The sequence below is a fragment of the Apodemus sylvaticus genome, chromosome 1 (assembly GCF_947179515.1).
Source record: "Apodemus sylvaticus chromosome 1, mApoSyl1.1, whole genome shotgun sequence".
NCBI lineage: Eukaryota > Metazoa > Chordata > Mammalia > Rodentia > Muridae > Apodemus > Apodemus sylvaticus.
This window is the reverse complement of record NC_067472.1, coordinates 17,114,077-17,141,864: the sequence shown is the minus strand read 5'-3', so window position 1 is coordinate 17,141,864 and position 27,788 is coordinate 17,114,077. Positions and strand designations below refer to the sequence as shown.

The 27,788-nt window shown below is 49.4% G+C and overlaps 1 protein-coding gene across 2 annotated transcripts; it reads right to left on the bottom strand.

Moving 5' to 3' along the window:
- Positions 1-27,519, bottom strand: Sec31b (SEC31 homolog B, COPII coat complex component). Of its 2 annotated transcripts, XM_052185160.1 has the most exons (26): positions 27,299-27,519; positions 25,309-25,432; positions 24,883-25,006; positions 19,096-19,291; positions 18,805-18,900; positions 17,713-17,856; positions 17,257-17,399; positions 15,725-15,824; positions 15,455-15,616; positions 14,816-14,905; positions 12,385-12,615; positions 10,785-10,859; positions 10,494-10,592; positions 10,124-10,223; positions 9,364-9,542; positions 9,030-9,156; positions 8,380-8,525; positions 7,588-7,761; positions 6,934-7,095; positions 4,164-4,338; positions 3,095-3,409; positions 2,805-2,857; positions 2,419-2,565; positions 2,046-2,162; positions 1,543-1,614; positions 1-1,368 (listed from the first exon to the last, which is right to left on the bottom strand). In XM_052185160.1, the coding sequence occupies exons 2-26, from the start codon at positions 25,385-25,387 to the stop codon at positions 1,189-1,191; spliced, it is 3,486 nt and encodes a 1,161-aa protein (XP_052041120.1). In that variant the 5' UTR covers positions 25,388-25,432; positions 27,299-27,519; the 3' UTR covers positions 1-1,188. The 2 variants fall into 2 exon arrangements, with proteins under 2 accessions (XP_052041120.1, XP_052041129.1); XM_052185169.1 differs by lacking the exons at positions 24,883-25,006; positions 25,309-25,432; positions 27,299-27,519 and adding an exon at positions 20,972-21,049 and having other exon boundaries at positions 19,096-19,169.
- Between the last annotated feature and the right edge of the window lie 269 nt (positions 27,520-27,788).

Here is a 27,788-nt window from a genome sequence, read left to right as displayed (position 1 = left end):
TTGGGAAACAGATCATTACACTTTATTGCATGGTTAAGAGGTCAGCACGTAACCATGGCCAGAGGCAGCAGCTCAGACACGAGATAGCTGAGGGGAAGAAGGGCCCTGGACCCTTGAGAAGCTAAGCTAGGTTCTGATTCCTAAAAATAATCACAGATAGTTTAAGGCCTTGGGCCAGGCTCCAGCCCAGGTGGTGTCCAGGGTCATTCTCTAGAGCAGGTTCCTGATGCTGCAGCCCTTTAATACATACCAGCTCATGTTGTGGTGACCCCAACCATAAAATCATTTTCTTCGCTACTTCATGCTATTGTCATGAATATCTGAGTTTTCCAATCATCCTGGGTGACCCCTGTGAACCAGTCATTGACTCCCAAGGGGGTCAGGACCCACATGTGAGTAAGAACTGTGATTTCAGAGTCTGAACAAAGGCGCGTCACCCTCCACTCTCCACCTAACAGCCCACCCCGAGAGACACTAATACATGACAAGTTCCCTTTTTGTTTTTTGAGGCAGGGTTTCTTTGTGTAGCCCTTGCTGTCCTGGAACTCACAGAGATCAGCCTGCCTCTGCCTCCCAAGTGCTGGAACTAAAGGCCTGTGCCACCACCACTGGTAAAAAGTTCCATTTTTTTAAAGGTTCAGTTTTCTCTCTTGATTTTGTTCAATACCTTATGTCCATGACTTGTTCAAAAAGTGAACATCAACCAATTCTCCCCAAATCCCTGGGGCCACAATAGAATATGGACCTTAAAATAGGAAGACAGAGGTAGAGAGAAAGTACAGTCAGACTCAAACTCCAGAAGAGAGAAAACAGAAGGCCTATAAGATGTCATGGCAGAGGTAGACTGACTAATAATGCTGTTCATTCTCTCGGAAGCCATCTGAACAGAATATCCTGTGTCAGACATTCTGGTGCACACCCTGCTGGACTGCTACATCAGAGAAAGTAAGATCGAACTCTGAGCATCACCTCTCAGGTGAAAACACTCAGGGCGAGTCCCAGGTGGCCAGGCATAGAGGAATAAGATGGAGACACTCAGCTGAGGTGGGACCAAGCCCCAGCATCACATACCTGGCAGCAAGGGAAGAGACTGGGGAAATACACACTCTGTTGAATACCTCCCCCGTCCCTTTCTGCCACACATTAAATAATAGCAGGGGTGGCCTCCTGGGAGAAGAGACTCCTGACTTAGCCCTGCAGCTTGTGTGCGATGGTGAGGAGAGCCTTCAGGACAGGCATGAAGCTGGATACCTCGCTGAAGCTGCTGCAGCTCGCCACCTGGGCATGCACCGCCAGGCCCTGCTCAAAGCTTCCTGCATCCACACATCGGGCAACTTCGTGGAGCCCAGCCAGGACGTGGGGTGAGAGCTGTGGAGGGATGGACCCTTAGATTAGATGAGCCCCAACTCTGCCAGCAGGGGCAGCCCCAGACTCAGTCCAGGAAGACATCGCTGAGACTGCAGGGAAGAAAGGACCCTGGGCTTCCTTTGACTGGGCAGTAGTCGAGAGGCACCAGGCAGAGGGACTAAGTTGGGTACTTACCGCCCCCTCGCAAAGCTTCTCATACAGACATTCTAGACGGTGGGCTACCTCATCCAGCTTCCTTTTGGTTTTCTGTGGGGAGAAAAATGGCTCCTGACCCTACCCCAAAAGCTCAAAATGTACAGCACCATGAACAGTCATGATACAACAATCAGAACGGCTCACTGCTAGTTCCTTCATTTCAAAGACCAAGGGGAGGCCCAAAGCTGGTGAGAGGTTTGGTGAGGTGACACAGCCAGTGAGTGACTGACCGGTGGCTCTCTCCGGCCAGCGCCACCCTCTCTAACGTGCCCTGCTCTTGTAAATCCCCATGATCTTTGCTCCTGCTCCTGAGAAACGGCACTTAGGGCAGACTCCAGGCCCTCCCCGACTTCTTCTGGACAGCAAAAACCTCGAAGATGAGGTCAACATGCCAGGGACAGCAAGGGAGTTGGCCTGCATCTGAGACATCTAGGAGCCTGCTGAGGCTGTGAGGAGGCAGGGTCAGGAAGGCTCAGACTTACTAGGTCAGTGGCGGTCAGGGAACAGCGCTGAAGGAGTGCCTCAAAGCTGTCCTTCACACACCGATGCTCTGGAGGCAGCTCCTTCTTCATCTTCTCGGGAGAGAGTGGCTGGAGTTGCTAATGAGGGGACAGTGAGGCAGAACTGGAGGTGAGCTGTCCTCATGGCTTCCCTAAGGCCTAGTCCCCGGTGACTCAAGGTCATACTTGCCACTAAGGCAGAGCTGAGAGCCACCCCTCCCCTCTACTGGAGGACGTCTTCAGGCTCTAGGACTACTTTTCCCTTGAGCAAAAAAAATCCAGTTTCTATGATCCCACTTTTCTTGCCCAAGTAGGGTGAGAAAGCATCAGGGGAGGGGCCCACTGTTCTTGTCACCTGCAGGCTGCATTCTCTTGGGGCTCCAGGAGGAGGCAGGCTCTCACTGGAGACCAGGGGCTGTGGCAGCAGGGCCTGTTGTGGCTCAGGGCCAAGGCTCCTAAGTGGAGCTGTAATTGGGGCTGGAGGCAGAAATGTCTCAGGCAACTACCGAGATAAAGAGAAGCATGTGAGTGAACCCAGAGATGCCACAGGCTGATCTTGTACAAGGAAAGAGGATGGGGAGCGGGGAGCAGGGAACTGGAACACAGAACGGTGTGTGAGAGGAAAAGAGGGAGGTGCTGAGGGGTGCAGATCAACTTGGAGAAGAGCATATATGGGAAAGGGAGGAGCTGAGCTCTTAAAGCGCTAGAAAGTGGGTCACTGGGGAGGGAAAGATGCAGGACCTTTTTCTTTTGGAGGTTTCCCTGAGAGGCAATGTTCCAGGCATCCTGGGATCCTAAAGAACAAAAGGTGGGGGATTTTAGGGACATGGTCAAGAACCTTGATGATGTTTAACCTAGAAGCTGGAGAAACTAATTTAGAGTCTGCCATACCTCCATCTAAAGGTCAGTCATACTCTTAACTGACCAAGGGCCTTAGTTCAGTGGCTTGAGGAAAGACTCCCAAAGTAGCAGTGGGAGGGGAGGAGAGGTGGAGATGACCCCCAAGAAGCAGCTATGGAAAGAGGACTGACCTGGATGAGTGGCCAAGATGGCAGGACTCGGGAGGGCACCAGTGCACGGTGCTCCTGGGCCCCCAGCAGGGTGAGCCATAGAGAAAGTGACAGGAGAGGCTGAGGGCTGGGAGCTCAGAGGGCGGGGACCTGGAGGTCCCACAGGGGGCAGAGGGAGGAGTCTGGGAGTTTCAGGCAGGTGGGTAGAGCCAGGCTGCATGATGTCTGGGGACGCCATGACTGGAGCAGGGCCAGGAAGAGGCCACGCTCCCCAGAATCCAGCTGGGTTTACGGCTGGAACACTTGGTCCTCTGGACGGCTGGGGCCCAGATGAAGCTGAAGGAGAGTAGAGATATTTATCATCAACCTCAGAGAACGTCATGCAGGAACAAATAACAGAAAACCAGGAAAACAGGTGTGGTGGCACCTGCAGGGACACCTGGGAGGCTGGGACAAGGTCTCTTGAGTCCAAGAATTGGAAGCCAAGCAAGAGTCCATTTCAAAAAAAAAATTATAAACCTACAACTAATAATAACAATGAAGGATTAGTCTATGTACAGCAAAATCTACAATTTTCAAAGTACTTTTTAACTTTATTCCTTATTTGACCCTCAAAACATTATAGTAAATTGAAATGACAGACATAACTATTTTGGTATGTTGCCAAAAATACAAAGCCTTTAATCAGAGAGAGAGAGGGAGATGGAGACAGAGACACAGACAGACAGACAGACAGACAGACAGACAGACAGACAACATATGAGGAGGGATTCAATGAAGGACACTATTAGGAATTGAAACTTCAATCTCAAAGCAATTTTCTCAAAAATAGAATTTAATAAAATGTGTTTAAAAGACAAAACGAGCTGGGCACACTCCTGTGACTGCAGCACTGGGGGCAGAGGCAGACAGACCAGTTTAAGGTAATTTTTGGCCACACAGCAAGTTGGAGGCTAGTCTGAGTTACACAAGATGATGTCCCATATAAAACAATTACCTCTCTGGGCAACATCAGAATGGGCTGGGGAGACAGTATGTCTGTCTCTTCTGAGCCCTCAAGCACCACCAGAAGAGATCTTCCCTTACTCACCAGGCCTTACTCCAGGGACAAGATGCACAGGCAGGGTTGCCTGGGGCCCAGGGACCCGGCAGTCACCTGATGACTGTGTCCATGAGCCCTGAGAAGGGCTGGGATGGGGGGAGATGAAGGGCATCACCAGTGACGGCTGAGCTGTGGCCCTCAGCCTCACAGATGGAGCTGGGACCTGTGAAGAGAGAGGAGAGCCAGGGAGCTGGTGTGCTGTGGCCATTCCTCACATGCCTAGCAACACCAGAGTCAAGCTGAAGTTCTTTAGTGTAAACCACCAGATTCTTCCCACGAGTCATTCCTTTAACCCTGTCCCAGGACCACCGAAGTTTTGTTGGTCCCATTGAAGTTTTGTCGGGTGTTATGAGAAGGCTGCTGTTTCTTCTTGGTTCAATGTGCTTGCACATCTGTCCTCTGTGTCTGAGGTAGATGTAATGTCCCCATTCCTGTGTCTAAGTAACTTAATCTTTAACATCCAATGAAGAGCTGGAGAGACAGCTTGATCTACGTGGTAGAAGGAGAGACCTAGTTCCCACAGCTTGTCCTCTGACTTCTACACATGGACCATGGCACACAGGTACACACACATATACACATGTATACACACATGCACACACACATGCAATATATTGAAAAAAATCTCTTTTTCAAGTTTGGTATGGTGGTTCAGGCCTTTAATCCCAGCACTCAGTAGGCAGAAGCTCCATGAGTTTAAGACCGGGCTGGTCTGCATAATGAGTTCTAGATCCACCTGGACTACACGGTGGAGACTCTGTCATACACACACACAAAAGAACAACCTTTTAAAAGGGGAGTGAGGGAGTAAGATCAGGTTGGGGGAGAAGAAGAGAGGGGGAGACAGAAGGAGAGAATACTGAAGAGACAACTTGGGGGTGCGGTGCAGATCTCTGGAATGAGCTAGAAATCTAGTGCAATGCAGACTTCCAGGAATCTATGAAGGTGATCTAGCTAAGACTCCTAGCAATGGGAGAGACGGAGCCTAAACCAGCCATCTTCTGTAACCAGGCAGGCCTCCCAGTGGAGGGACTGGGACACCAACCCAGCCACAAAACCTTGACCTACACTTTGTCCGGCCTACAGGATGGGAGAGGTGGCACAGAACTTGTGGGAGTGGCCAACCAATGCTGGGTCCATGATGCCCTGGGGGGGGGGGGGCCCACCCCGACACTGCCTGAAGGGCCAGGAACCAGAGGCTGGATGACCCAGACACCTAAGACAGAACCAAACACAAACTGAAAAACGTCCCTGACATGACTCCTCGTGGTTTTACGCTGTACTCATAGGTTGGTGTCTAGCCCAGCTGTCATCGCACAGGCTTCGCCAGGCACTGATGGAAACAGATGAGAGGCCCTCAGCCGACATTAGGCAGAGCTTGGGGAATCATGTGGGAGAAGGAGAGGAAGGATTGCAGGAGCCAGAGGAGTCAAGGACACCACAAGAAAACCCACAGCATCAACTAACCTGGGTCCACAGGAGCTCACAGAGACTGGCCCACCAACCAGGGAGCCGGAAGGGGACTGACCTAGGCCCTCCACACATACGTTACAGCAGCGTAGCTTGATCTTCTTGTGGGACTCCTAACGCAGGGTCTGTGCCTGACTCTGCTGCCGGCCTTCGGGAGCCTTACCCCCGACCTGACTGCCTCATCTTAATAAAAGAGGAGGTGCCTAGTCTTACTGAAGCTTGCTAGGCCGTGGCTGAGTGATACCCATGGGAGGCCTGCCCTTTTCCAAAGAGAACTGGAGGAGGCATAGATGGGGTGGGGAGGGGTGAGAAAGTGGGAGGGAGGGCCTGGGGCGAGAGGTGGGAGGGGAAACTTCAGTCAGCATGTAAAATAAATAAATACAAATTTTAAAAGGCGATGTGATAACTGGAGAGATAGCTCAGTGGTCTCTTCACCCACTGGTGTTTGTTTGTTTGTTTATTCTTCTCTCATATGTTACATCTTGACCACAGCTCCCCCGTCCTCCTCTCTTTCCAGTCTCCACACATACACACCTCTGCTCTCGCCCAGGTCCACTCTCCTCCGATTCCCTTCAGAAAAGGGCAGGCCTCCCCGGGATCGCAACCAAACATGGCATATCAAGTTGCTATAAGACCAGGCAACTCTGCCTGTTTTAAGGCTGGGCTAGGCAACCCAGTGGGAGGAAAAGGGTCCCGAGAGCTGTCAGAGACACTCCCGCTTCCACTGTTAAGAGTCTCACAAGAAGAGCAAGCTACACAACAATAACATATACACAGAGGGCCTAGGTCAGACCACGCACCCATGCCTGCTTGTCAGTCTTCATCCACTCTTAACTCTTCAGGTCCCGGCACACTTATCAGGTGACTTACAGTCACCTATAACTCCAGGGCTAGAAAGTCTGACACCATCTTTAACCTCTGTAGGTATTAGCACACACATGGTACACACATGCTCACTCACACACACACACAGGAAATTTCTTCTCCTCCTATATGATTCCCATAGCACCCTGCCATACCAGTCATGGCTATTATAAATTCTACATTTTTTGAATACACTATCCTTCTACTAGATGAACTACTAGAGGGCAAATATTATAATTTGTGTCCTTTATGTTCTAAGATCCTAATGTTTGTTCAATAAATTAGAAAAAAAATAGCTGAATCTCGAATGGTTCTGTGAAGCCAGGAATTTTCATCTGGTTTTGGACACTAAAATATTCCAAGTGTCTATGACCATAAATACTTTTGAGTGGACAAATAAACTAGTTAACAAATAATGTCCTACCTGTCCAGGAGGCTGGGATCCCATCCTGTATGAGGATGTCTCTTTTGAGGGGAGGGCAGCTCCTACAGCAACTCGGGGGAACGGGAAGGCTGGAGCCTGTTGGCCCAGGACGGTAGAACCTTGGGCATGGAAGAGACGGTCTCTCAGCTGCTGAACTGCTGGCTAAAGTTGTAACAAGGAAGAACTGTGTTAGGAAATGAAAACAAGCAAACATCTTCTCTTACACGCCTGGCCTCTTTCATCAGACTTTGGATTGCTGTTTCAATGTTCTTTAGTAACCCAAAGAGGCCCACAGTCCCCTGATCCCTGTCAAACCCGTGTATGCCTCCCTCCTGGTTGGCCTCTCAGCCGGGAGTGCACACCTGGACTTCTCTTGGAAGATTAGTCCAGCTGTTTTAACCACTGGAAAGCCTTCCTTCACTTCTCCAGGGAAGACACTTCTTCCCTGCAGTCCCACAGTGCTCAGTGCAACCTTCGGTTAGGACACCATAAGTTACTAATAGGTGATCTCTCCCAGCAGACTGTGGGCTGCTAAAGGAGAAAGATCTTACCTCTCCCAGGCGCTATAGCACTGGTGTAGGATGTAAACCATGGATGTGTGTGCTGTTGGACAAATGAATAAGATAATTTGTTCTTTATCTTGGCCACTCTCACCTGGATACAGTCACTGGGTAGGAAGCCCATGGCAATGGCCAGGCTGCCCTGGGCCGCCAGGAGACTGGCATACTGGGTGAGCCTGTGTGTTGTGGCAGGACCTGGGCTCATCTTGTTAGAACCCTGAAGGAGCTCCAGGCTCCCCCTGAGGACCATCACCTGCTCCATTAGCTCCTGCAGGGACAAGGATAAAGGTGATCATCTTTTCCATCCACGCCTTGCTCTGTCCCGGAGGCGGCGGCGGCTCATTGAGGAACATCATACCATGGCAAAGACAACAGACAATCACATGGAAGAGTCATGACGGAGGAGGCCTCACTCCTTAAGCTATTAAGACTGGGATCAAAGGACTGCATCCAGGCCTTGGATTTCTACGCATCTGACTCTTCTTCGTACCTCTTTATGCCTTCCTGTGTGTATGTCATCAACCAGACTCTGAATTGTTTCATTTGAGACTCTGTTCTCCCCACAAGCCTATGACTTCACCTTCTCTGATTATTCACAGAACCCCTGATACAGTTTAGGTCCATAGAATGTTTCATAGAAACTATCAAATTTTGGATTGACTTATATGGTGAGTCCTTGAATGGGAACACTTTCTGAAGGATCATACCAACCTCGGCATCCTAAGGGAATGAGGTTATTATTCCTGACATTAGGTGCTGAGGGCTCTCTGCTCTTCCCTAGCTGGCTCTAGCTTACTCGGATACCCCACCTTTCTGATATGAGCAACCCTACCACTAGTCTCTCCTAAGAGCCTGGAGTGGCCAGCACTCTGTAGAGAAGAGGTACCTGCAGAGCCGTGGGGCTTGAGGCTTGCTGGAATTTGGCCCAGTTCTCTACCAGCCGCTCCACACTCCCTGAGCACACATAGCAGAGTCTGGCTTCAGAGGTGAGGGCCCTGCCTCCCTCCTGCTCCATGTGAGTTCCCAGCATGTCTGTGGAGAGATGCAAACACGTTTACCAGCACAGCTTCCCCATGCTACTCTTCCTGCATATCTGGAAACAAGTGGAAGACTGTACGCTCTCAGACAAGAGCCTTCACTGGCTTTAAGACAACTCAGGGGAGAGGGATGGTTCCATGACCGAGAGCTCATACTGCTCTTACCGAGGACCTGGGTTCGATTCCCAGAGCCCACTCAGCAGCTCACACCTAACTACGTCAGTTCCAGGGAATCTGCCTACTTCCTCCTTTGATGGGAAGCAGGCATACACATGGTACATTCACTTATCTATATGCAAGAAAAATACTCATAATACACAAATAAAAATAAAAGATAAATCCTTTAAGCTAACCTTGCTTGATAGAGACGTGATTCCTCTGGGAAACAAGAGGCTACCATCCCTCTCCTGGCTGAGTCCTTCCTTCCAGAGCCCAGGCTGACTGACCCTCTGCCTCCTCTTTGCATAAATCTGTTGACACGTGCTGGAGTCACACCTACCACAGAGTTCAGGGAACTTCTCTGGCCCTGAATATGTCAGCAGCAAGGCCAACACCTCTCTCCAGTTCTTCAGGCTACAGGCATATACCAGGTCCTTCCAGTTCTTCTTTACAACACAGGCTAGAAGCTGTACTGGGCGGAAAGGGGGAGACCCTCAGCCTTGCACCCACTAGCCAGCACGGATGTTCCAATAGAGCCTCTCCTGTGAGAATGCTCAGCATGGCTAGCAATGGAGGAGAGGCCATCAGAGCAGAGAGACAGGCAGGTTTCACACACCAGTCTACCTGTCCGGGTCCAAGCCATGCCCTCCCTTCTCCTGAGCGCTGGGCAGTACCGAGGAGGTTCTGGTTCTCCTCTTGGCCAGGTAGCGTTCTTGTGTCCACTTGAGCAGCTCTGCATCTCCGGCCTGAGCCAGGAGGATGGCATCAGCAAAGCGTTCCTCCTTCAAACACAGCTCCACAGCACACCGCAGTTCCCCGAGCAGCAGGGCCTGGCTCAGGAGTCCATCAGTGTCTGCAGACAGCACATCACCTCCTCACTCACTGGCCCTCACATACTCACTTCCTGTCCAAGACCTGCAGTACTTCCCCCTCTGGTTCCAGCTCTTCAAAGATGGCTAAGATGTGAGGGCTTCCTCTGTGGTGTTGGAGGCACGTCTGCAAACTGTCTCTAACTTAGGCAGCCTGGTTCCACAAAACCCCCAACTTTCACTTCTGGGCAACAAAATGTAGTGTCCCAGGGATGCCCTGGTCCAACTGTAACTTTCTAAAACAGGACTGAAATCAGGGAGGGCCTTGTGTGTGGGATCACAAGCAGGATTTGTGTTTGCTTAGCATGGGCAAGGTAACAGATTTGTTTTGTTTTTTAACAAGAAAACTAAGGAATAGAAAAAAAGCCCTTAGTAGACGGCCGTCCAGAGGAGGGCCATCGATAGACTCTGACTAGAGAGAGCACAGCCCTCACCAGCTGGAAGATACCCACCAGAATTTGAGATTTTAGGTGGAGGCAGGGGAGAATAAGCGACTCTTAAAACCCAAACCTCTGGCTCATCCCACAGGCTCATGCAGCGAGCCCCTCCCCCAGGGCCAGGGTACCTTCTGTGGTGGGGATCTCCCAGGGAGTCATGCTCTGAGGTATCAGCTCATCGAAGAAGGCTGAGGATGCAGAGGCTTCCTTGGCAGTGTGTTTGGAGGCCTGTACACAGAGGGACAGGTGTGACTGTGTAGGAGCTGAAGCCAGAACACAGCAAGCGTGCTCTAAGCAAGAGCCCTATCTAGTAGATAAAACTAAAGGAGTGCACAGGTGCGTTTGGGAAGCGCCCGTGGATTCTGTGCTCTACTCTGGCTCCAAGGGAGCAAAGACTTCTCCGGAGGCTTACTGAGAGCAAGTGAAAGGAGTGGCCCGGAGAATGTCCCTAGAAGGCCGCCTGGGCCTCCGAGTCAGCTCCCAGGCCTCCAGCCATACCTGGGTGCAAGGGCTGTGCGCTCTGTCACTTTTGAGGTCAACTGCCTCAAGCTGAGGGCTTTCCTGTGATTTTGAGTCACTCTTCAGGCATGTGTCCACCTGTGTGGAGATGCTTATGAATGCCAGCCAGGCTCCCACAGGTCTGATGTCCCCATTCACCCATCCCAAACTCCCCAAGATCCTTCACCCACTTTTCCACAGAAAGGCTTAATTCCAGGAGGTAAACTACACATCCGTGATGATGACGGTGGGGAGTCCTGGGGCAGAGTCCCCTAGCAGGATGATGCCTACCTTCTTCTGAAGCTCATCTCTGCTGTAACCTAACAGCTTGAGGAATTTCGGCCTGGAATCGTGCTCTAAGGTCACCTAAGGAACCACAAATATAGAAACATTTCCATCCTCCTCTACCCCGATGGATGGATACCTGTGCCAGTGTACCCTCACATACAGCCCTGTGGACCATCAAAATACCCTCAAAACAGCGATACCTCCTCTTACCTTTCTTCCTCACTGGTTTTTGCTCAGCTGTGGACAGGAGTGTCACAACCCTTTGCCACACTGACCTGAGAACTGTGCCTTCTTCAGTTGACTTCCTAATTTACTTTACCTTACTAACCCAGCGAGAGTAAAATGCTGGCTGTTTAGAGGTGCTATGGCTTGTAACTGATTGGTCATTGCACCTGGCCTGGGACTGGGCAAATCACAAATAACCTATATGAACACCATGTCACGATCTCTGGCTACACAGATTCTAGGTACTGGATGTATCCCTATGGGGACTCTGAAACTGACACTTGGCTTTTCTATCTGAGCAACTTATATGTCTGTGTCCACCTGGGTCATCTCTTTGCATCTGAGCTGTCTGGGGAGCTGAAGGGAACTCTGAATCATTGCATGAAATACTGAAAAACACACCACAGGAGAGTGCCTCTGACACGGCCCTGGGCTCCAAACCCTGAGGAGACTGATGAGGAGCATAACCTGCAGTGCTCCTGAGATCTAAATGCCGGGTTGAGAAGACACTGGCAGAGGATGCACAGGAACAGTGCCCACAGTCAGCTTCCCACCAAATTGCTGACACCAAGAGCCAAGAAGCAGGGCCGGCCTACCCCACTCTCTGTTTCTCCCATTCTGAACCATAGATTCTGATTATAATCTTTCTTACATCTCTTGCTTTCCTCCTTCTGTGCCCGTCCTTAGAAATGGCCCCCTCCAAAGCACTGGGTATTTAAATTTATATTTATTTACTTATTTTTTGTGTGTGTATGTGTGTAGGCACATGTAAGTATGTATACATGTGCTTTCATGTGTGTTTGTATGTGAGTGTGTCTGCGAATGCATGTGTGTATGAGAGCAAGCGAGAGGGAGAGAGACAGAGACAGAGACAGAGAGACAGAGAGACAGAGAGACAGAGAGTAGTACCAAGCCTTGTGCATGCTAGGCAAGTACTCTGTCACAGGCTACCCCTCACATCTCTGACAAGTACATGCTCCTCCATGTTGTAACTCAACACAACAAAGACTAGACCTGCATCCCCGATGCTCAAGTGGAGTGTTCTAACAGGGACCTGCCCTGGGTTACTTCAAACAAATCCGAAACTTGCTTATGTTCATGTATCTCTCCAGTGAACCCTTCCTTTGGTGTGATTCTATGAAAGCATCTGCCTTGGCTAGCAAAGTATCCAGGACACCACCAGCAGCAGCAACACCCCAGCACCCCAGCCTTTACAGTGAGCTCTGAGTGTCTAGAAAAGTGTAAAGACTCTGTGTCCAGGGGACATAAAAAATACCAAGTTAAGGGAAAGAGTCATAGTGTGCTTATTATACAAGCAGTGACAGGGTGCCGGAGTTCTGAATCTCAGGAAAGAACAGCCAGCCTTCGAGCCTCCTACCTTCAGAAACTGCCAGAGCATCTTCTCGCATGACAGGGAAGCTTTCTGAATCTTGCTCTGACAATAATTATGGAGATTTCCGGATGCCAAGGCCTCCTGTAGCACAGCTGACCGAGTCAGGAATTCTGACTCTGTGATGACTTGACTGATGAAGACAGGGCGGGGACAAGGCTGTGCCCCTGGCTGGACAGGGATGCTGGGAAGGCCAAAAGTAACTAACTTTCCCCCAAACTGGAAAGGAAATGTAAGAAAGAAAAAGGTTATAGTTTTAAGCCAATAGCTAACAAGATTTCAGAGCAGGCTATCTGTTGAGCAAGCCTTGGCGACTATGGCGGTTTGAATGAGAATAGCCCCACCCCATAGGCTCATAGGTTTGAGTGCTCAGTCATCAAGGAGTGGTACCACTTGGGAAGGATTGGGGGTGTGGCCTTGTTGGAGTAGGTGTGGTCTTGTTGGAGGAAATGTGTCACCATGGGTTTGTTTTGACGTTTCTAGGGCCCAAGCCACACCCAATGGCATTCTCTCTTCCTGCTCTACAGATCCAGAGAGAGAGCTCTCAGCTATCATGTCTGCCTGTATGCTGTCATACTCCTCCACCGTAATGATAATGAACTAAACCTCTGAAACTGCAAGCAAGCCCCTAATTAAATGTTATCTTTTATAACATTTGGTCATGGTGTCTCTTCACAGCAACAGAATAATGACAAAGACATTGGAAAACAACAGAAAGTTGCTAGGATGAAACAGGATCAAGAATTGAGTGCCAAATGGGCATTATAGCAATCTTACTATCATCAGCTTAAATGTCACCACATGGTGCTCTCTCCTTTTTCCCAGTTCAGTTCCACCATCTCTCGGCATGTGGCCTGAACAAGTGGCACTGTCACAGACCATGTCACTAGAGTGCTTGCTAGCCTTTGTCTCCTTTCGGTCTTCCAAACCAAGGTTTAGAGCCCTCCCTGCTGCTCACAGCACCCTGCTGCTACCCAAGGCTGTATAATGGTTTGGCAGACCACAGGAGAACACTTACACTCCTCTGGCATGCATGAAAACCCCCAAAGTTAGGGCCAAACATGGCTGCCCCGCATCTATCTTCCCAATCCTTTATATGAGTGTCTCACATTCCTGAATTTTCCAGCTCCCCCTCCTTCTGTGCCTTTACCTACCATTGCACTCCATTCGAGGCATCCAGACAAATCTGACACTTTACATCAAGCATGTGGCACAAAATCAGAGGTTTAGCAATTCTTTCTCTGACCATTTGCAATCCTGGCCACACAGCTCAAGTTCTAGAAAGCTCTCCAGGCACCAGGCCACACCCCAGACAATAATGCCAGAAGCTGGGGGAAAGTAGCATCAGTCATTTTGAGACCCTCAAGTTAGTCCAATGTGTTACTAGGCTTGGGACCTGCTCCAGTCCCTAACTACTCTTTATTTCCCTTCTGAAACCCCACCCATTCCCTTAGTGAATTTTCCAGTCAGAATCATATCACCTACAGAACAACGTTAGACTGCAGCTTTGTGCTCCACAAACCACTTAAATTATTAATCAACATTTGACAGTGTTAAAGCGTGCTGTGCTGGCCCTCCTACTTCTGTCTTACAAATAAGATACTGAAGTTCTGAAGGGATAAATGACTTCTTCAGAGTCACATAAAGTGGCCTTTATTCACACTAGAGTTTGAAAAGCTCTCCTCTGGGGGCATAAAAATCAACAAAGGCAGAACCTAGCCCTACAGAATCTATTACTATGGTCTCCAGACACATATGATACATTGTATATGGTATATGTCATATAATATATAATACAGAATTACGGGAATACAAATCTCAAAAGAATGGAGCTAAGGTTAGTTGGGATTAAGGACAGGAACCAAGGAGGAGGTGGTATTCAAGGAGGAGGTCCTCGAAGCCCACCACAGGATTCAGTGGAAATGGGAGAAGCCGACAGATAAGATACAAGACAGGTGAGGAGTTGTTTGTGGGGCAGAAATGAACTGAGTCACATGTAGCTGGAATACGAGGGACTTCTGAGAATGAGAGGGTAAAGTCCCGGGAAGGTAGGTGGAGCCCAAGTGTGTTTAGCCGCAGTCTCCAAGGCAAGGGAAGCTCAAAACCTTTGAGCAGACAGATGGTAGGATGAAACCTATGTGCTTTTCTTTCCTTCCTGTATCCCTTGCCACCAGTCCAGACATCTAAGAGTTATAGAAACCTCAGGAAGGACCTCAGGCCCTTTATCATAAGCAGGAGGTCTAAAGCGGGCTGCGGAATGGTGACAGGGTAAAGGGGGGAGCTACATTACACATGTGCTTGAGCTGAGGAGCGGAACCTGGTCTGAGCAGGCACTGGGAATGCAGTCCCCGAGTGCAGCTCCTTGCCGGGCACAGGAGAGGCACTGCGCACTAACACAGCACACCCTGCCAACACTTACAGCAAATGAACCGCCTGCCGGCCTTCTCATCCACTTGGGAGGCTTCTTCAAGGGAGGGATTAGCGATGCTTGGGCCACCTGCTCAGGCACCTGCAGTGGTGGGAGAGGCTGGCCTTTGCTAACGGAAGAGGAAATCTAGAGGCCACCTGTGTCACCAGTATTCAGAGACATGTCAGTGAGAAACTCTTCCTACAAACTCAGCTTTGAGATGAATCCTTCTGATGCCCAATTTGACCTAGCTGGGGCAGACTCCCACAGTCTAGGAGATGGGGCTGAGACTGAAAGTGGGTAGGACACTCAGGTGTCTGAGTCTCTTGGACAGCAATATTTAAAGTCTGCATTGGAGTGTGACACAAGGCAGATACCCAGCAGAGAGGGCGCTATCTCAGCCCATGCTACGAGCTAGCAGACCCAAAGTACAGGTTCAGCGTGAATAACAAGAGGCAAGATGCTTCCTTTGAGGAAGTCAGGAACCTAATAAAAGATATGGCCCTCTAAAGCCCACAGCCTGCTTCCCTCTCTTCAAGAGCTCCCATCTCTTCCCAAGCTATGTGCCTGTGTCTCATCCCCCTGCTCCCCCCCTCCTGCCCCAACACAGAAAGCTCCTCCCTCCAGCACTCTCTACCAAGCCCTTCAAACCTTGTCAGCCTGCCTCATATGCTGGGCTTCCCAGCTCCTACCCATCACAGAGTACAAACTAATCCAGCCATCGAAGGAGGCAGCAGAGAACACGGGAGGGCTCTGAGGACACCACTGAACGTCAAAGCACCAGCTGCTCCGTGTGGGGAGCTTGTAGACCACCTGCCATGAGAGAGCATGGTAACATAGCAGCTGACGTGGGAACATGGAGCCGGGAGTCCCCTGCAATCACATCTCCGTTACAGCATGCCCACAGCAGGATCAGCCTACCTTACTGCTTGACAGGTTCCAGCAAAAAATTTGGTTGTCTTTGGCAGTGCTAAGCAGCAGTTCAGCATCAGCCTGGTTCCAGGACATGGACAAGATGCCCCTGGAAATGAAAACAAAGAGGAAGCAGTGTTTGGAACGGCAGCCCTGAGTGGGCACCTTGTGTCCTTGTATGGCTTCGCTATGGCTCTAACAGATGATCTAACTTAACTTGTCAAAGAAGAAAACAGAGCTTTGAAAAGTGAATATCTAGCCAGGTGGTGGTGGCGCACGCCTGTAATCCCAGCACTCCGGGAGGCAGAGGCAGGCGGATTTCTGAGTTCGAGGCCAGCCTGGTCTGAAGCATGAGCTCCAGGACAGCCAGGGCTACACAGAGAAACCCTGTCTCGAAAAAAAACCAAATCCAAAAAAAAAAAAAAAAAGAAAAAGAAAGAAAGAAAAGTAAGTATCTGTTAGACAGTGGCCTAGCCAAAGTCTGCAACACAGCCTGAGCGCTGTGCACTGCACCACCCTGCTGACATTCAGCAATGAGAGGAGAATTGTGAATTAGCAGGAATCACACAAACATCCATTTCTAGGGTGCTTTTAGACCCCCAGTAAAGACCTATCTCTCAAATGTCCTGAAAGAGGGAGACACTTCAGTTGGTAAAGTGCTTTCCACCCAGGCGTGAGGACTTGGGATGGAGCCCTAGCCCCCAGGGAACACGCTCAGCAAGTACATACAACCCTGGAGTCAGAAGCACCCGCATCTCGGGTTGAGTGGCTAGGCAACCATCCCTAGTCGGAGCCCCTAAGACTCAGTGATGAGACTGTCTCAATAAAATGTAGACATCACCTAAGGAACAACACACACACACACACACACAGAGAGAGAGAGAGAGAGAGAGAGAGAGAGAGAAAGAGAGAGAGAGCGCTAAAGATAACATGGCCCCCTGGATAAAATACACTGTGAATCTGCTTCCTCTGCTACGGGCCCGAGAATTACAGCTTTGGGGACAGGTCTAGCAGGAGACTTCCCACTCAGAGAAATGAACACTGTCCTCAGAGCAGAACCTAGGACCCTCCCAGTAACAGGACAGGTGCAGCAGTGAGAGGTCTTAGGTCTCTGAAAGAAGGCTCTGAAGGAGATGCTGGGACCTGACCTCTGTCTACTTCTCTTCTGCCCCCTGGCTATGCGGTGAGTGACTTTTCTCCCTACATACTCCTGCCATAATTTGCTGCCACATCAAAGTCCCCAGAGTAAGCACGCTAATCGACCATGAGCAGAGAACAAAGCTTTTTCTTTATAAGTTAATTACCTCAGGTAGTTATTATAGTGATAGAAACTAACCCAAGGGTCAACTGGTTCAAATTTTTCTCATGAGCCATCCCTGGGAGTTACATGGAATCCTAGCCCTTACCCACAAGCCCGGGCTCCCAAGGACCTCCTCTGTGTTAGAGATACAGCTGAGTTCTCTGCAATGTCTTTGAAGCCATGGAAGATGTTAGTGGCTAACACCACGCCGCCCAGATGTGAACAGGGTTGGAGAGGCTACCTGCTGTGGCTCTCCAGCGCCTTCAGGGGTGAGGAGGCAAAGCGCAGGTCCCACAGCTGAATCACTGGGAGCCTGTCATCTTCCGAGCACAGCACTAACTGGGTGGCTATGTCTGGGTTCCAGGCCAGGCCTGAGCAGTTCATCTGTGAACAAAGAGGATCCCAGTGGTAATGCAACCTAAGCTCTCAGATCATGAACCTGTTCTGTCCAGTTGGAATGAGACTACTCTGAGGGTACCCTGTGTCTCCTCAGCAGTAAGTGAGGGTCGTGAACAGACAAGGAACGTGACAAGAATCAGGTCGGCTGCTTAGCTTCCCAAGCCTTCACTGTTAATAAGGACTCTGCTGTGGGGCTGAATCCACACTTGAGAACGGAGCCGGTCCTGAGCAAGAGCGGCTCCCACTGTTTGGCGTGAGGGAAGCCAGGGTGCGGGCCCACGTTCTGGCCCCCACTCACCCTGCTGCTGTGGTCGCTGACTCTGATGATGGGCTCGTTCTTCCTGAGATCCCACACAACTGCCTTGCCGCTGGGGTGAGCGGAAGACAGAATGTGCTGGACTTGGCGGTTCCAAGACAGCGCTTTAATGTCCTCTGGGGGGCTCTGAGGCAAGATGGTGAAAGAGACAACCTGCCATCGCTTGAATTAAGTGACATGTACCGTCTTGCTTCTCCCAACAGCCCACAGGAAGCTGAAAGGAGGCAAGAGGTTCCGCCCACTAATGCCCCAGGAACTGGGACTACATTTTCCAAGAAAGATGCTTCAGGTATGGATGCGGAAGTGGGAGGGAACAGCTGGCACACCTGGCTTTAGCTCCAAGCCAAAGTTCTCTTAAAAGTATGGAGTCAAGGTTGAAAAGTAGCCCCCCCACCCCCAGGCCCCAGGACAGAGCAGGAAAGGAGGAGAAATCTGAGAGAGGAAACAGATACACAGAACCCTGAGAAAATGAGGCGGGAAGCACAGCGTGACTTTCAGGGTATCAAGTGCCAGCCAACCCACATTTACTTCATGATAAAGTACAAGACAGAGAAAAGCAAAAAGATAATCCAAGCTACACACTGACAAAGGCGGCACACCCAGAGGCACAGCAGACCCGAGAGCCACACACAGCGACGGGGCTGCCCCTTCCCACTACAAAATGATGGTGGTGTGTCCTGGGTCATTCTCTGTCCTCTCTGCGGAGGGCAGGGCCTAGCCAGTCCTCCCCCACAGCTAGGGTACATATCACTCCAGGGCCTAGCCAGCCCTCCCCCACAGCTAGGGTACATATCACTCCGTGCCCGTCTTGGTATCTTCTGATCCCCCTCTCCTCACTTCCTTCCAGGAATTCTTTGAACAGCAAACGACCACTATGAACCAACTGCTCTTCACGCCCTCTCTTGACTGGTGGCTGGTAGCATGTCTGTCTGTGGAGTTTTATTGCCCTCCAGTGGTAAAGCTTGAAATCTCTCTCACTCTGCTGGCTCCAGAATTCAAAACTTTACCTGGGAAAACTTGGCTGTACACCCTAAGAGGCAGCCCCGGGTCAGAGGGAGGAGGGAGCCCCCTCACCTGTGACTTGGATCCAGGTGTCATTGGAACAGTCAGGTGGTTCAAATCCCAAATGAAGATTTCAGAATCGCTGGCTCCTGAGGCCAGGAGATTGCTCTGTGTGGATAAAAGATTTCTAAAGACCTCCCCACTCCCATATCAGAAAGAGAGAAGGAGGAGACCCACATTTGGGAGACCCAGAGCCTCTCCTATTACAGTTCAGAGCTACAGCCTGGAGGCCACGAGAGAACGCTCCCATTCAGACGTGTGTCGTCACGCCCTGACCAGGTCTGATCAGCTAAGGCGCAGTACCTGGAAGGGATTGAAGTCCAAGGCTCTAACAGCTCCCGTGTGCTTCTGCTTCTGGGCAATCAAGGGCTCCTTCCCTGAAGAAAGGATGTGGGTCACATTGTATAGGGTAAGCACGCCGCTGTCTCCTCCACCAGCAATAACCCCAGAGTTTTCCGGAAGCCCACTGCCAAGGCCTCCCCAGACTAGCTTGTGAAACCTACAAAGGAAAAGAGTCTGTGTCAGCACCAACGGAGGCACGTGTCAATATGCAGAGGACAGACATCTTTGCCAGCCTCTCCTTTCACACAGGCTTCCCCAGCTCAAGCCTGCATCTGCTTGCCTGATTTCTTCTCTCTCCAGACCCAGAAAGGAAGTCTCCCCTGCCCAGTCTTGCCCTTTCTTTAGAAAAAAAAATACTTCATTTATGTTAAACTAAGATCTAGAAAGCTACTGTCTGGGTTATATGGGAGTATTGTTTTTTTTTATTTTGTTTTAAAGTTAAAATTGAGCCACATAGAGACTTTGATAACTACTGCAAATAGACTACAGCAGGTATTCCTCACTGCTCAAATAGTCAAGCAATACAACCTGGCTGGCATGGCAGCTCCCAGTAATTGGGAATTGAAGGCAGGAGGATCAGGAATTCAGGATCATGTAATTAAGCAAGTTCAAGGTCAGCCTGGGCTACATGAAACCTAGTCTCAAAAAAAAAAAGTCAGCCTCATTTATTGACAGCTTGTCACATAATAGACACGACTTTAAGTGCTTTATAAGTGTTTGATAGTTTCATATTTGGCAGTTCTATAAAGAAGTTCTATTATATCCAACTTCAAGTAGGGAAAGTGATCTTGGAGAAGTTATGAAGTTCTGTTCACAGAGCTACTGTATCAGTTCATGTTCACAAAACTCATCAAGTCAAGGTTTGGAGCCCATCCCATCGCGTGCCAGAGCCTCTCTTGTTTGGGTCAGAATCAGCTCCCAAGAACAACTGTTGTCCCATCTCAAGCTCAAAGTGAGAAAGTCTTAGCCCCTCCCTTCGCCCTGCCTTTCCTGTGTGCTGGCCCACTGGGATGGATATGCAATTGCAATGGATCAGCTTTGAGAAACAGAGGCACAAAATACTAAATACCCAAACAGGGAAACGCGCTCCTGGCCTTCTGGGGATGTTTCTAAACAAACAAACAACAATGCCAGTGTTTTGCACAAAAGAAAGAGACACCTAAATCTCCTACAAAAAGGCCTGGATCTCATGCAGAGCTCCACAGGGAAACATCTGAAATCCGGAAGGCCTGAGGGTGTTGGGGGATGGGGTCCCTCTGGCTTTCACTGTGGCTAACGATGAAGGAAGGCTTCACATCAAATGTCACAAGATCCCTAGGTGCAATAAACATTTCCACACCCTGACGAGCAAGGGAGCCGCGTGAACAGGAATTGCCAGAGCAAGAATTTGTTTACCAGGCATTTGAGCAGAGCCAGCCTGGCAGGCGCGAGAAGGCAAGCAGTGGCCCAGGTGGGCCCCACATCTGCAGAACCGGAAGCTGACACAACGGAAGCACCTCTGGAACTATCACCAGACGGTGAGCAGCTTTCTAAAGTGGCACCATCTCCATGGGGCAGAAGAAAAAGTCCAAACAGACTCTCAAGAGTGAGAGTGGTGCCCTGTCATCCAGGAACTAGGGCTCTGTGGGTAAACTACTACAGGAGGAGGGGAAGACATGGGTCACACAGGAACCAGAGACCGGAGGTGGCAGAGGCTTCAGAGAAGTGAGAGGACAGGATGTGTAGATAAGAGTAAAGGGAGCTGAACCTTCAGGAAGAGATCCCCCTATGGTAGAAGAGGGGAATTACCTCAGAGAGGCAGAATACAGAGCGGGACAAAGTGGTCCTTTACACTCACAGCAAATTATGGTTCTGTTGTTCACTACCTTGTCATCGAGGTGAAGCCAACTCCTGGGGAGGCTGTGCTATCGAACACCTGAGAGACAGGAACACACATGTGGCCAGTTAATCACGGAAGGAGAACCTTACACCATGGCCTCAAGTGAAGGTTATGTGACTACTCGTTATAGCTGCCATATCTTCCTGTAAGTTGGAATTTTGGAAAATGAAGCTAAGGGCTGGAGAGATGGCTCAGTGGTTAAGAGCACACACTACTTTTGCAAGAGACCTGAATTCAGTTCCCCTGTCTGTAACACAGCCAAGGGATTCAAAACCTCTGGCCTCCTTTAGATACCACCAAGCACTCATGTGTAAACACAAACACAGAGATGCATAACTAAAATGAAATATTTTTTAAAGGGAAATACAGTTAAAAGTAAAAAATGATGGCATTTACCCTGAAAACAGGAAGTGGAAGGTTAAAGAAGAGAAAACATGTTTATGTAGGGAACTGTGACTGTGATACGAGAATACAGGGCGTCCTCTGATAAAACTGCTCCTGGGATTGTGATGGGCTACATCTAAAGAACGCACGGGCTCACTATTCCTACAAGGGGCCAGGAATCAGGAGCTCCAGAGAAGAGACACACCCCCACATCTACATGGTAGCAGATACTCTGAAGTGACTCAAAGCAGCAGGCCGGACTGAGAACCAGCGTACAGATAGATCAGCTCAGAAGAGGACACCAAAGTTCCTAGGTAGAAGCGGTCAGTCCTGGCGGCCAGCTCGTGGATGTTGCTGACTAAATGAAAGGGCTGTGGATAACAACAAACTGAAGCCTAGTGGTCGTGAGGCTGGACCACCTGTGCTTATCTGAGACCAGCACATCGTGATGCATAAACATCCGCTGCGTAACGCCCCCAACCCCCATCTTACTCACTTCTTCATTCTAGATTTTGCTTTCATTTCATTGAGTTCCTTTTGAAAAAATCCCAACCTCATCACAGTTAACTGAGTTTTTTCCAAATCCAGGGCAAAAAAAAAACAGGGAAGGCCTGGTCTCCTTAAGAAGCAGAGTGGAGAGAGCAGGCCCAGCTGGAGAATGGCAGTGGGTGGGCAGGCCATCAGAGAGCATCGCACTCCTCTGAGTGGGTGCCTGGCACGCACAGGCGGCACGCACTCCTCTGAGTGCCTGGCGTGCACAGGCAGCACTCTGCTTCTGCTTATATCCTGAACTAATAGTAGAAACCAGAGTCGGAAACGTTGGATTCTATGCCCAAGAAGACTGTAAATAGCAGAGCTGAGGTTTGAACCTGGGCTTATGGAAGAATGAAGACCACATTCTCTGCTACGTGATCTTGATTCAGCTCTGAGGAAGGCAGATCTTGAGGACAGACCCGCGAAGAGAAGCACATAGAATTAGCTTTCTTTTCAGCTTGGTGTTTATTGCCCTTTAGCACTCAAAGAGAGGCCAACTGTGTTCTCGTACGCCCAGAGCAGATAAACCACCCACTTTCTCCTAGGCTGTTGCAGAATGGGGAGATTCTACAGATAGTCAGAGACCTGGAGTCTCCGTAAGCAGAACGAAGAGAGCAGCGGGTCACCCACTGACCTCCGACCTCATTCTGCTATAGTCTCTACCCACCAGGGAATGGCATACGAAGATTCTCTCCAGACTCCTTCTTCCACAGTGAAATTTGTCTAACAAGCCACATATGGCTTCTTCAATGCACACGTTTCAGTACGTGGCCCGTGACATCTCTTCAATCTATCCATAGCTTAAGCTGTCCCTTACTGTTACCCTCGTGGGAACTTTAGAACACTGCTTTCCAGCAGGTGTTTCTAGATTAGGAGTCTTTCTGAGAAGCATCGTAGACTGAAAGAAATAAGATTGGGCAGCTTCAGGGCCCAAATCTGACTGAGGGTGTGAAGAAAAGAGTAGGCAGGCGGGGAGAGATTGTGTTGACAGGAAAAGGCACAAGAGCAGGGTTTTAGGGGAGGGTGTTAGGGTTTCTGATGCTGTGAAGAGACACCATAACCAGAGACACTCTTATAAAGGTCAAGATTTAACTGGGGCTGGCTTACAGCTCAGTCCGTCCCCATTATGGCAGAAGCAAGGCGGCATGCAGTCAGACAAGGCGCTGGACAGGTAGCTAAGAGGTCTACATCTGGATTGGCAAGCACAGGAAGAGAGAGTGACCCTGGGCCTGGCTTGAGCATGTGAAACCATAAAGCCCACCCCCGTGACACGCTTCCTCCAAAAAGGCCACACCTACTCCAACAAGGCCACACCTCCTCATAGCGCCACTCTGTAGGAGCCTAGGGGAGCCATTTTCATTCAAACCCCTAGAGGGGCTGAGAGTTTAAAATGTTTCATTATTAATACTGTGGTTTTGCATGGTGTGCGCAGCACCCTTGTGGGGGTCAGAGGGCAACATTATGCACTTGGTTCTCGCCTTCCACCTTTACCTAGGTTCCGGGGATTGAGTTCCAGGTGCTGGGCTTTTGCAGCAACACCTTTTCCTCATAAGTCACCTTGACAACTGCCCAAGAAGTTTTAAGGAGAAAAAAGGAAAGGGATCTCCCCCAGAGAGAGTGGGGAGAGACTGAATGTAAGATCTGGATACATGCCTCAGCAGTTCTTAGAAATGATCTTGTATGATCTTCTCTTCTTCAAAAGTAGGTGAGAAAAATACAAGGCCACCAATGTAACTTACTCCAAAGCACGCAGCTTAACTAGCATCACAGGGAGGCTACAACCCAACGACTGTGCTTTCCATGACAACACACATAAGATGACTGGCAGAAGGGAAGAAGGAACAGGGCCCACCATCATCAGATGGAAGGCTGCCGTAGAGACCAGAAACCTCTAAGTTAGAGCAGGCAAAAAAAAAAAAAATGTCCTGGGCTATAAGAAAAATACTACATATTTTATCAGTTATCTTTTATCTACATAAAATCAGTAGTATGGTAATATGTATACTACTTATTAAATATGAAGTGGACTATAATGAATATTTACACTTTTTTCTGACAGTACAGAAACCTACTGACTATTGTATCAGACTGCAAATGTCATCCTCACAAAGCCCTTAAAAAGGAATAGAGCCAGGTCTAGTGAGACACATCTGCACCAGCTATTCAGGAGGATGAGTTGGAAGAACTGTGAGTACAAAGCCAGCTTTTTCAAGACCTGTCTAAAGACAAAAGCTGTGACAAAATAATAAGAGTAGACTTTTTGCCCTCAGATAGGAGCACACTTCCATTCCAGGTCTAGCTTCTTAGGGTTTCCATCACCCATGTAAAATGGAAATAGTGGAATTTATAATTTATAATTTAATTCAGAGGACTGAGCAAAATCCAAAGGGTCCCAGTGACAGTGCCCTCCTACCAAGCTCCTCAAGAACTTCTTGTAGACATGTCTGCCAGGAAGGGAGAGGATAAACGGTCCTCTTTTCACTGCGGTTACACAATATAGCCAAGAACCCTAGGAGCACCCAGCTTGCCCCAGCCATGAAACCCGTGACACCCAATCAGCATCTACGAGCCATGAGGAGAGATCATTCGTCGTCCTCCTTGTTGGCAGAAGAGTTCGATGTTGTGTAAGGTTGCTATCTTAACAAAAGCCAAGGGAGGAAGGAGTCAAACTCCGTGGGTTCAAAGAGAGACCTGGTACACAGAGTCCTGGCTTGTACAAGGCAGCTTTACTCTATCAACTGCACGGTGCCTGACTCTGCTGCCGCCGCCTAGTAAGGTGAAAGTGGTTAATTTTCAAATCCCTTTGACCAGAATGATCACCTCTTACACATAACTCCTGCTCCCCATACTTATCACCCCATGATCCCTGAATTGTACACATCACCCCCAGGACCCTCTGTGTATTCATCAGGGTCTGACCTGAATACCCACTCACAGACCCAGCCTAGTACCTGCTGGAGACAGAAAGAATTCCTTTGCGTTTCAAGTCCAGAGAAGGATCCCTGAAGTCAACCTCAAATATTTCCAGGGTGGCATTTGTGCTAAAGGAGGCATCTAGTTGCTGAGCAGATGTTCCTAGTCACAAGGAAAGGAAGAAGCAGTAGATAAGCAACAATGTATGCATGGATTTGGGGTGTTAATCGGCTAGGGAGTGGGGAGGAAACAGAATGGAAGACAGCTAGGAGCATCCTTTCTCCACAGGTAACTGCAAAGAAAGCATGAGGTGCCACCCTTAGGCCCTAGTTCAAGGCTGTTACCAGGTACTCAACCTGATATAATCCTACAGCTGTCTCTCATGGTCATGAAGGAGTTCTAGATACTGAGTTTTCCTTTGACATATGACTTCCAGTAGCTCCTAGTCTGTAGTGCCATCCTACCTGTGGCCAGATACACAGGGTACTGCCTGGCTGAGCTCCATGCTTGGACAGCTGGCTTCTCAAGTTCCTTCAACTTCATGGTCTGCCTTGTAGGTTGCAAAAAACATATGTGACCTCTGGCCCACTAAAAATAGAAATAAAAAAAAATCTTAAGGCCAGTGATCCAGGGAGCATCTGTGGACACAGAAATTGTCTCTCTTCTCCAGCAAAATACAGAATGAGAAAAACAAGCTCATCTTGACAGTTCACTTACCCAATCGCTAAAATTGATTATCTAAACTCCCAAGGTATTTAATCACATTGGTTACTACAAGTCTAATGATAATAACCATGAAACTAGATAATTTCTCAGTGACTTTGCCTGATTTCCTTGGTTTTAAATATTGTATATGTGCCAGTGAGCCCTGTATTTATGTCATTGACACACATCTGTCCTCTGAGCACCAATTCCCAAGTGAAATTGATAATTAAATATTTCTACTTGTAATGTACATCTATGATCCAAACATTCAGGAGGCTGAAGCATTAGGATCATAAGTCCAGGCAAGCCTGGTGTGGACTACATACAAAGTAAGACCTTATCTTATTTTTTTCTCTTTTTCATTTTTTATTTTTTAATCTATTTTTATAAGACCTTATCTTAATATATTTATATTTATAATATTTACTCATACGTGTGTGTGTGTGTGTGTGTGTGTGTGTGTGTGTGTATGTGTTGCCTGCATGCATGTCTGTGTACCACACGGGTACCTAATGCCTTCAGGGGCCAGAAGAGAGTGTTGGAGCCTCTGGAATTTGAGCTACAGTGAGCTTACACTGTGAGTGCTGGGAACCCAGCAGTGCTTGTACCAGCAGAGACATCTTTTCAGACTCTTTCCTGTTGGAGGGGGGAACATGGTCTCACATAGCCCAGGCTGGCCTCAAACTTGCTATGTAACTGAGAATGATACTCCTGTCTCTACTTTGCAAGTGCTGGGATTACAGGTGTGAGCCTCCACACGACATTCATTTTAACTCTGTGATTTCCACTTTGAATGTATACTCAAGGTCTCATCCACACAGGCTAGCGAAAAGGGCAGAAAGGTAAAGGATTTAAAACTTAGTGTGACCTGCTTGAGCAAGACAGTCAGATCCGTCTCACCTACAAAAGCAGGAGAGAATATGACTTAATCTCTACTGTACTTTCCAGTTTGAAGAAAGCTTGGAGCTGTCTGTTAAGCTTTTTCTGGGAGCTTCTAAACTCCTGAAGCTCAGCATTATCTTGTGACCAGCGAACTACACTATTTCGTCACCAGTGCCACCTGCTGGTCAGAACCGTCCTGTACCGAAGCGTCCGACCAGCAACAGCGCATTTGACAGGCACAACTCCTAAGTTTCCATACATTGTTACTCCGTTTTACATAGCAAACAGCCGACAAAGCCGCAATGTAAACCCCGTGCTTTTAACCATTATATTAATTTAAGCAAAACTTTCATGACGTGCTTAAACCATTGCTGGAAGGAACGGGGAAATGCACTTTTCATCCACTTTGCTCTGAGGCATCAGTTTTTAAGAAAAACCCTCTTTAGGATCAGAACAGCCAGGGCAGTGGAGGGCTGATGGGGTCGGGGGACCGCGATCGGGGAGGAACTACTCTTGGCAGTCTAGCCCTTAGGGAGAAGGTCAACACAGCTTCTCGCTCGCTGACTGCCATACGAGGCACCTGAAGATCAGTTACGAATGGCCAGGGCGCGGCGACCCGGTGCAGGCTCAGGGATGGGTCAAGTCAGGGCCTGAGGGGGAGGCGGAGGCGCGTGCAGCGCCCCTGGACCTCGGTGGAGCTGACGACACAGTGTGGCAGGGGCAGCGGGACCGGGTCCACCGGGGGGATTCCTACGGGTGCTCGCTCCAGAGGCGTGGCGGCCCGGGTGTGGAATCGGCGAGCTCCCCCGGCGCCTTCCCGCGGGAGGAGCGGTGCTCCGGGACCCCAGACCCGCGGGGGGAACCCACCTGTTCCGAGCGCCCCGGTCAGGGGTCACCTGGGACAGGGCTGAGCCAGTCCTGTCCCAGCCAAGGGCGCGCCGCACTGAGGACGGCGGCTGCCGAGGGTCAAAAGTCAATTTGCTCTGGCCACAGCTGGAGACCCGCTGCATCAGCAACATTAATCCTCACCGAGGGCACAAAGGTTTCCCAGCAGGTCCTGCCTCAGTTGCCCTGTGATTGCTCCACGAATAGCCTGTGTATGGAAAGGGAAAACACTAATTCAATTTATTATGTAGTTATTAAAGCGAGTGAAGTCCCGATCCTTAGCCTGTGAGCCCTCGGTATGCTCTATTTAGCTGGAAAGCAATCGAGGCTGTAAATAGTAGTGGTGCACACTGGAGCCCACTAGTAGAGGGTGTCCATAAACTGATTAAGGGCTGTGTGTGGCAAAAGAGACGATTGTGGACCAGGGACTTCATGGAAGATTTCAGACACATGACACGGGCATTACTCCTTG

Excerpts from the sequence above, each read along its gene's own strand:
- Sec31b (XM_052185160.1), bottom strand. The coding sequence starts at position 25,387 with ATGAAGTTGAAGGAACTTGAGAAGCCAGCTGTCCAAGCATGGAGCTCA. Across the intron at positions 17,400-17,712 it reads TCAGCGACCACAGCAGCAGG|ATGAACTGCTCAGGCCTGGC; the intron begins GTGAGTGGGGGC and ends CTTTGTTCACAG. Across the intron at positions 2,163-2,418 it reads CAAGAGAATGCAGCCTGCAG|CAACTCCAGCCACTCTCTCC; the intron begins GTGACAAGAACA and ends TCCCCTCATTAG.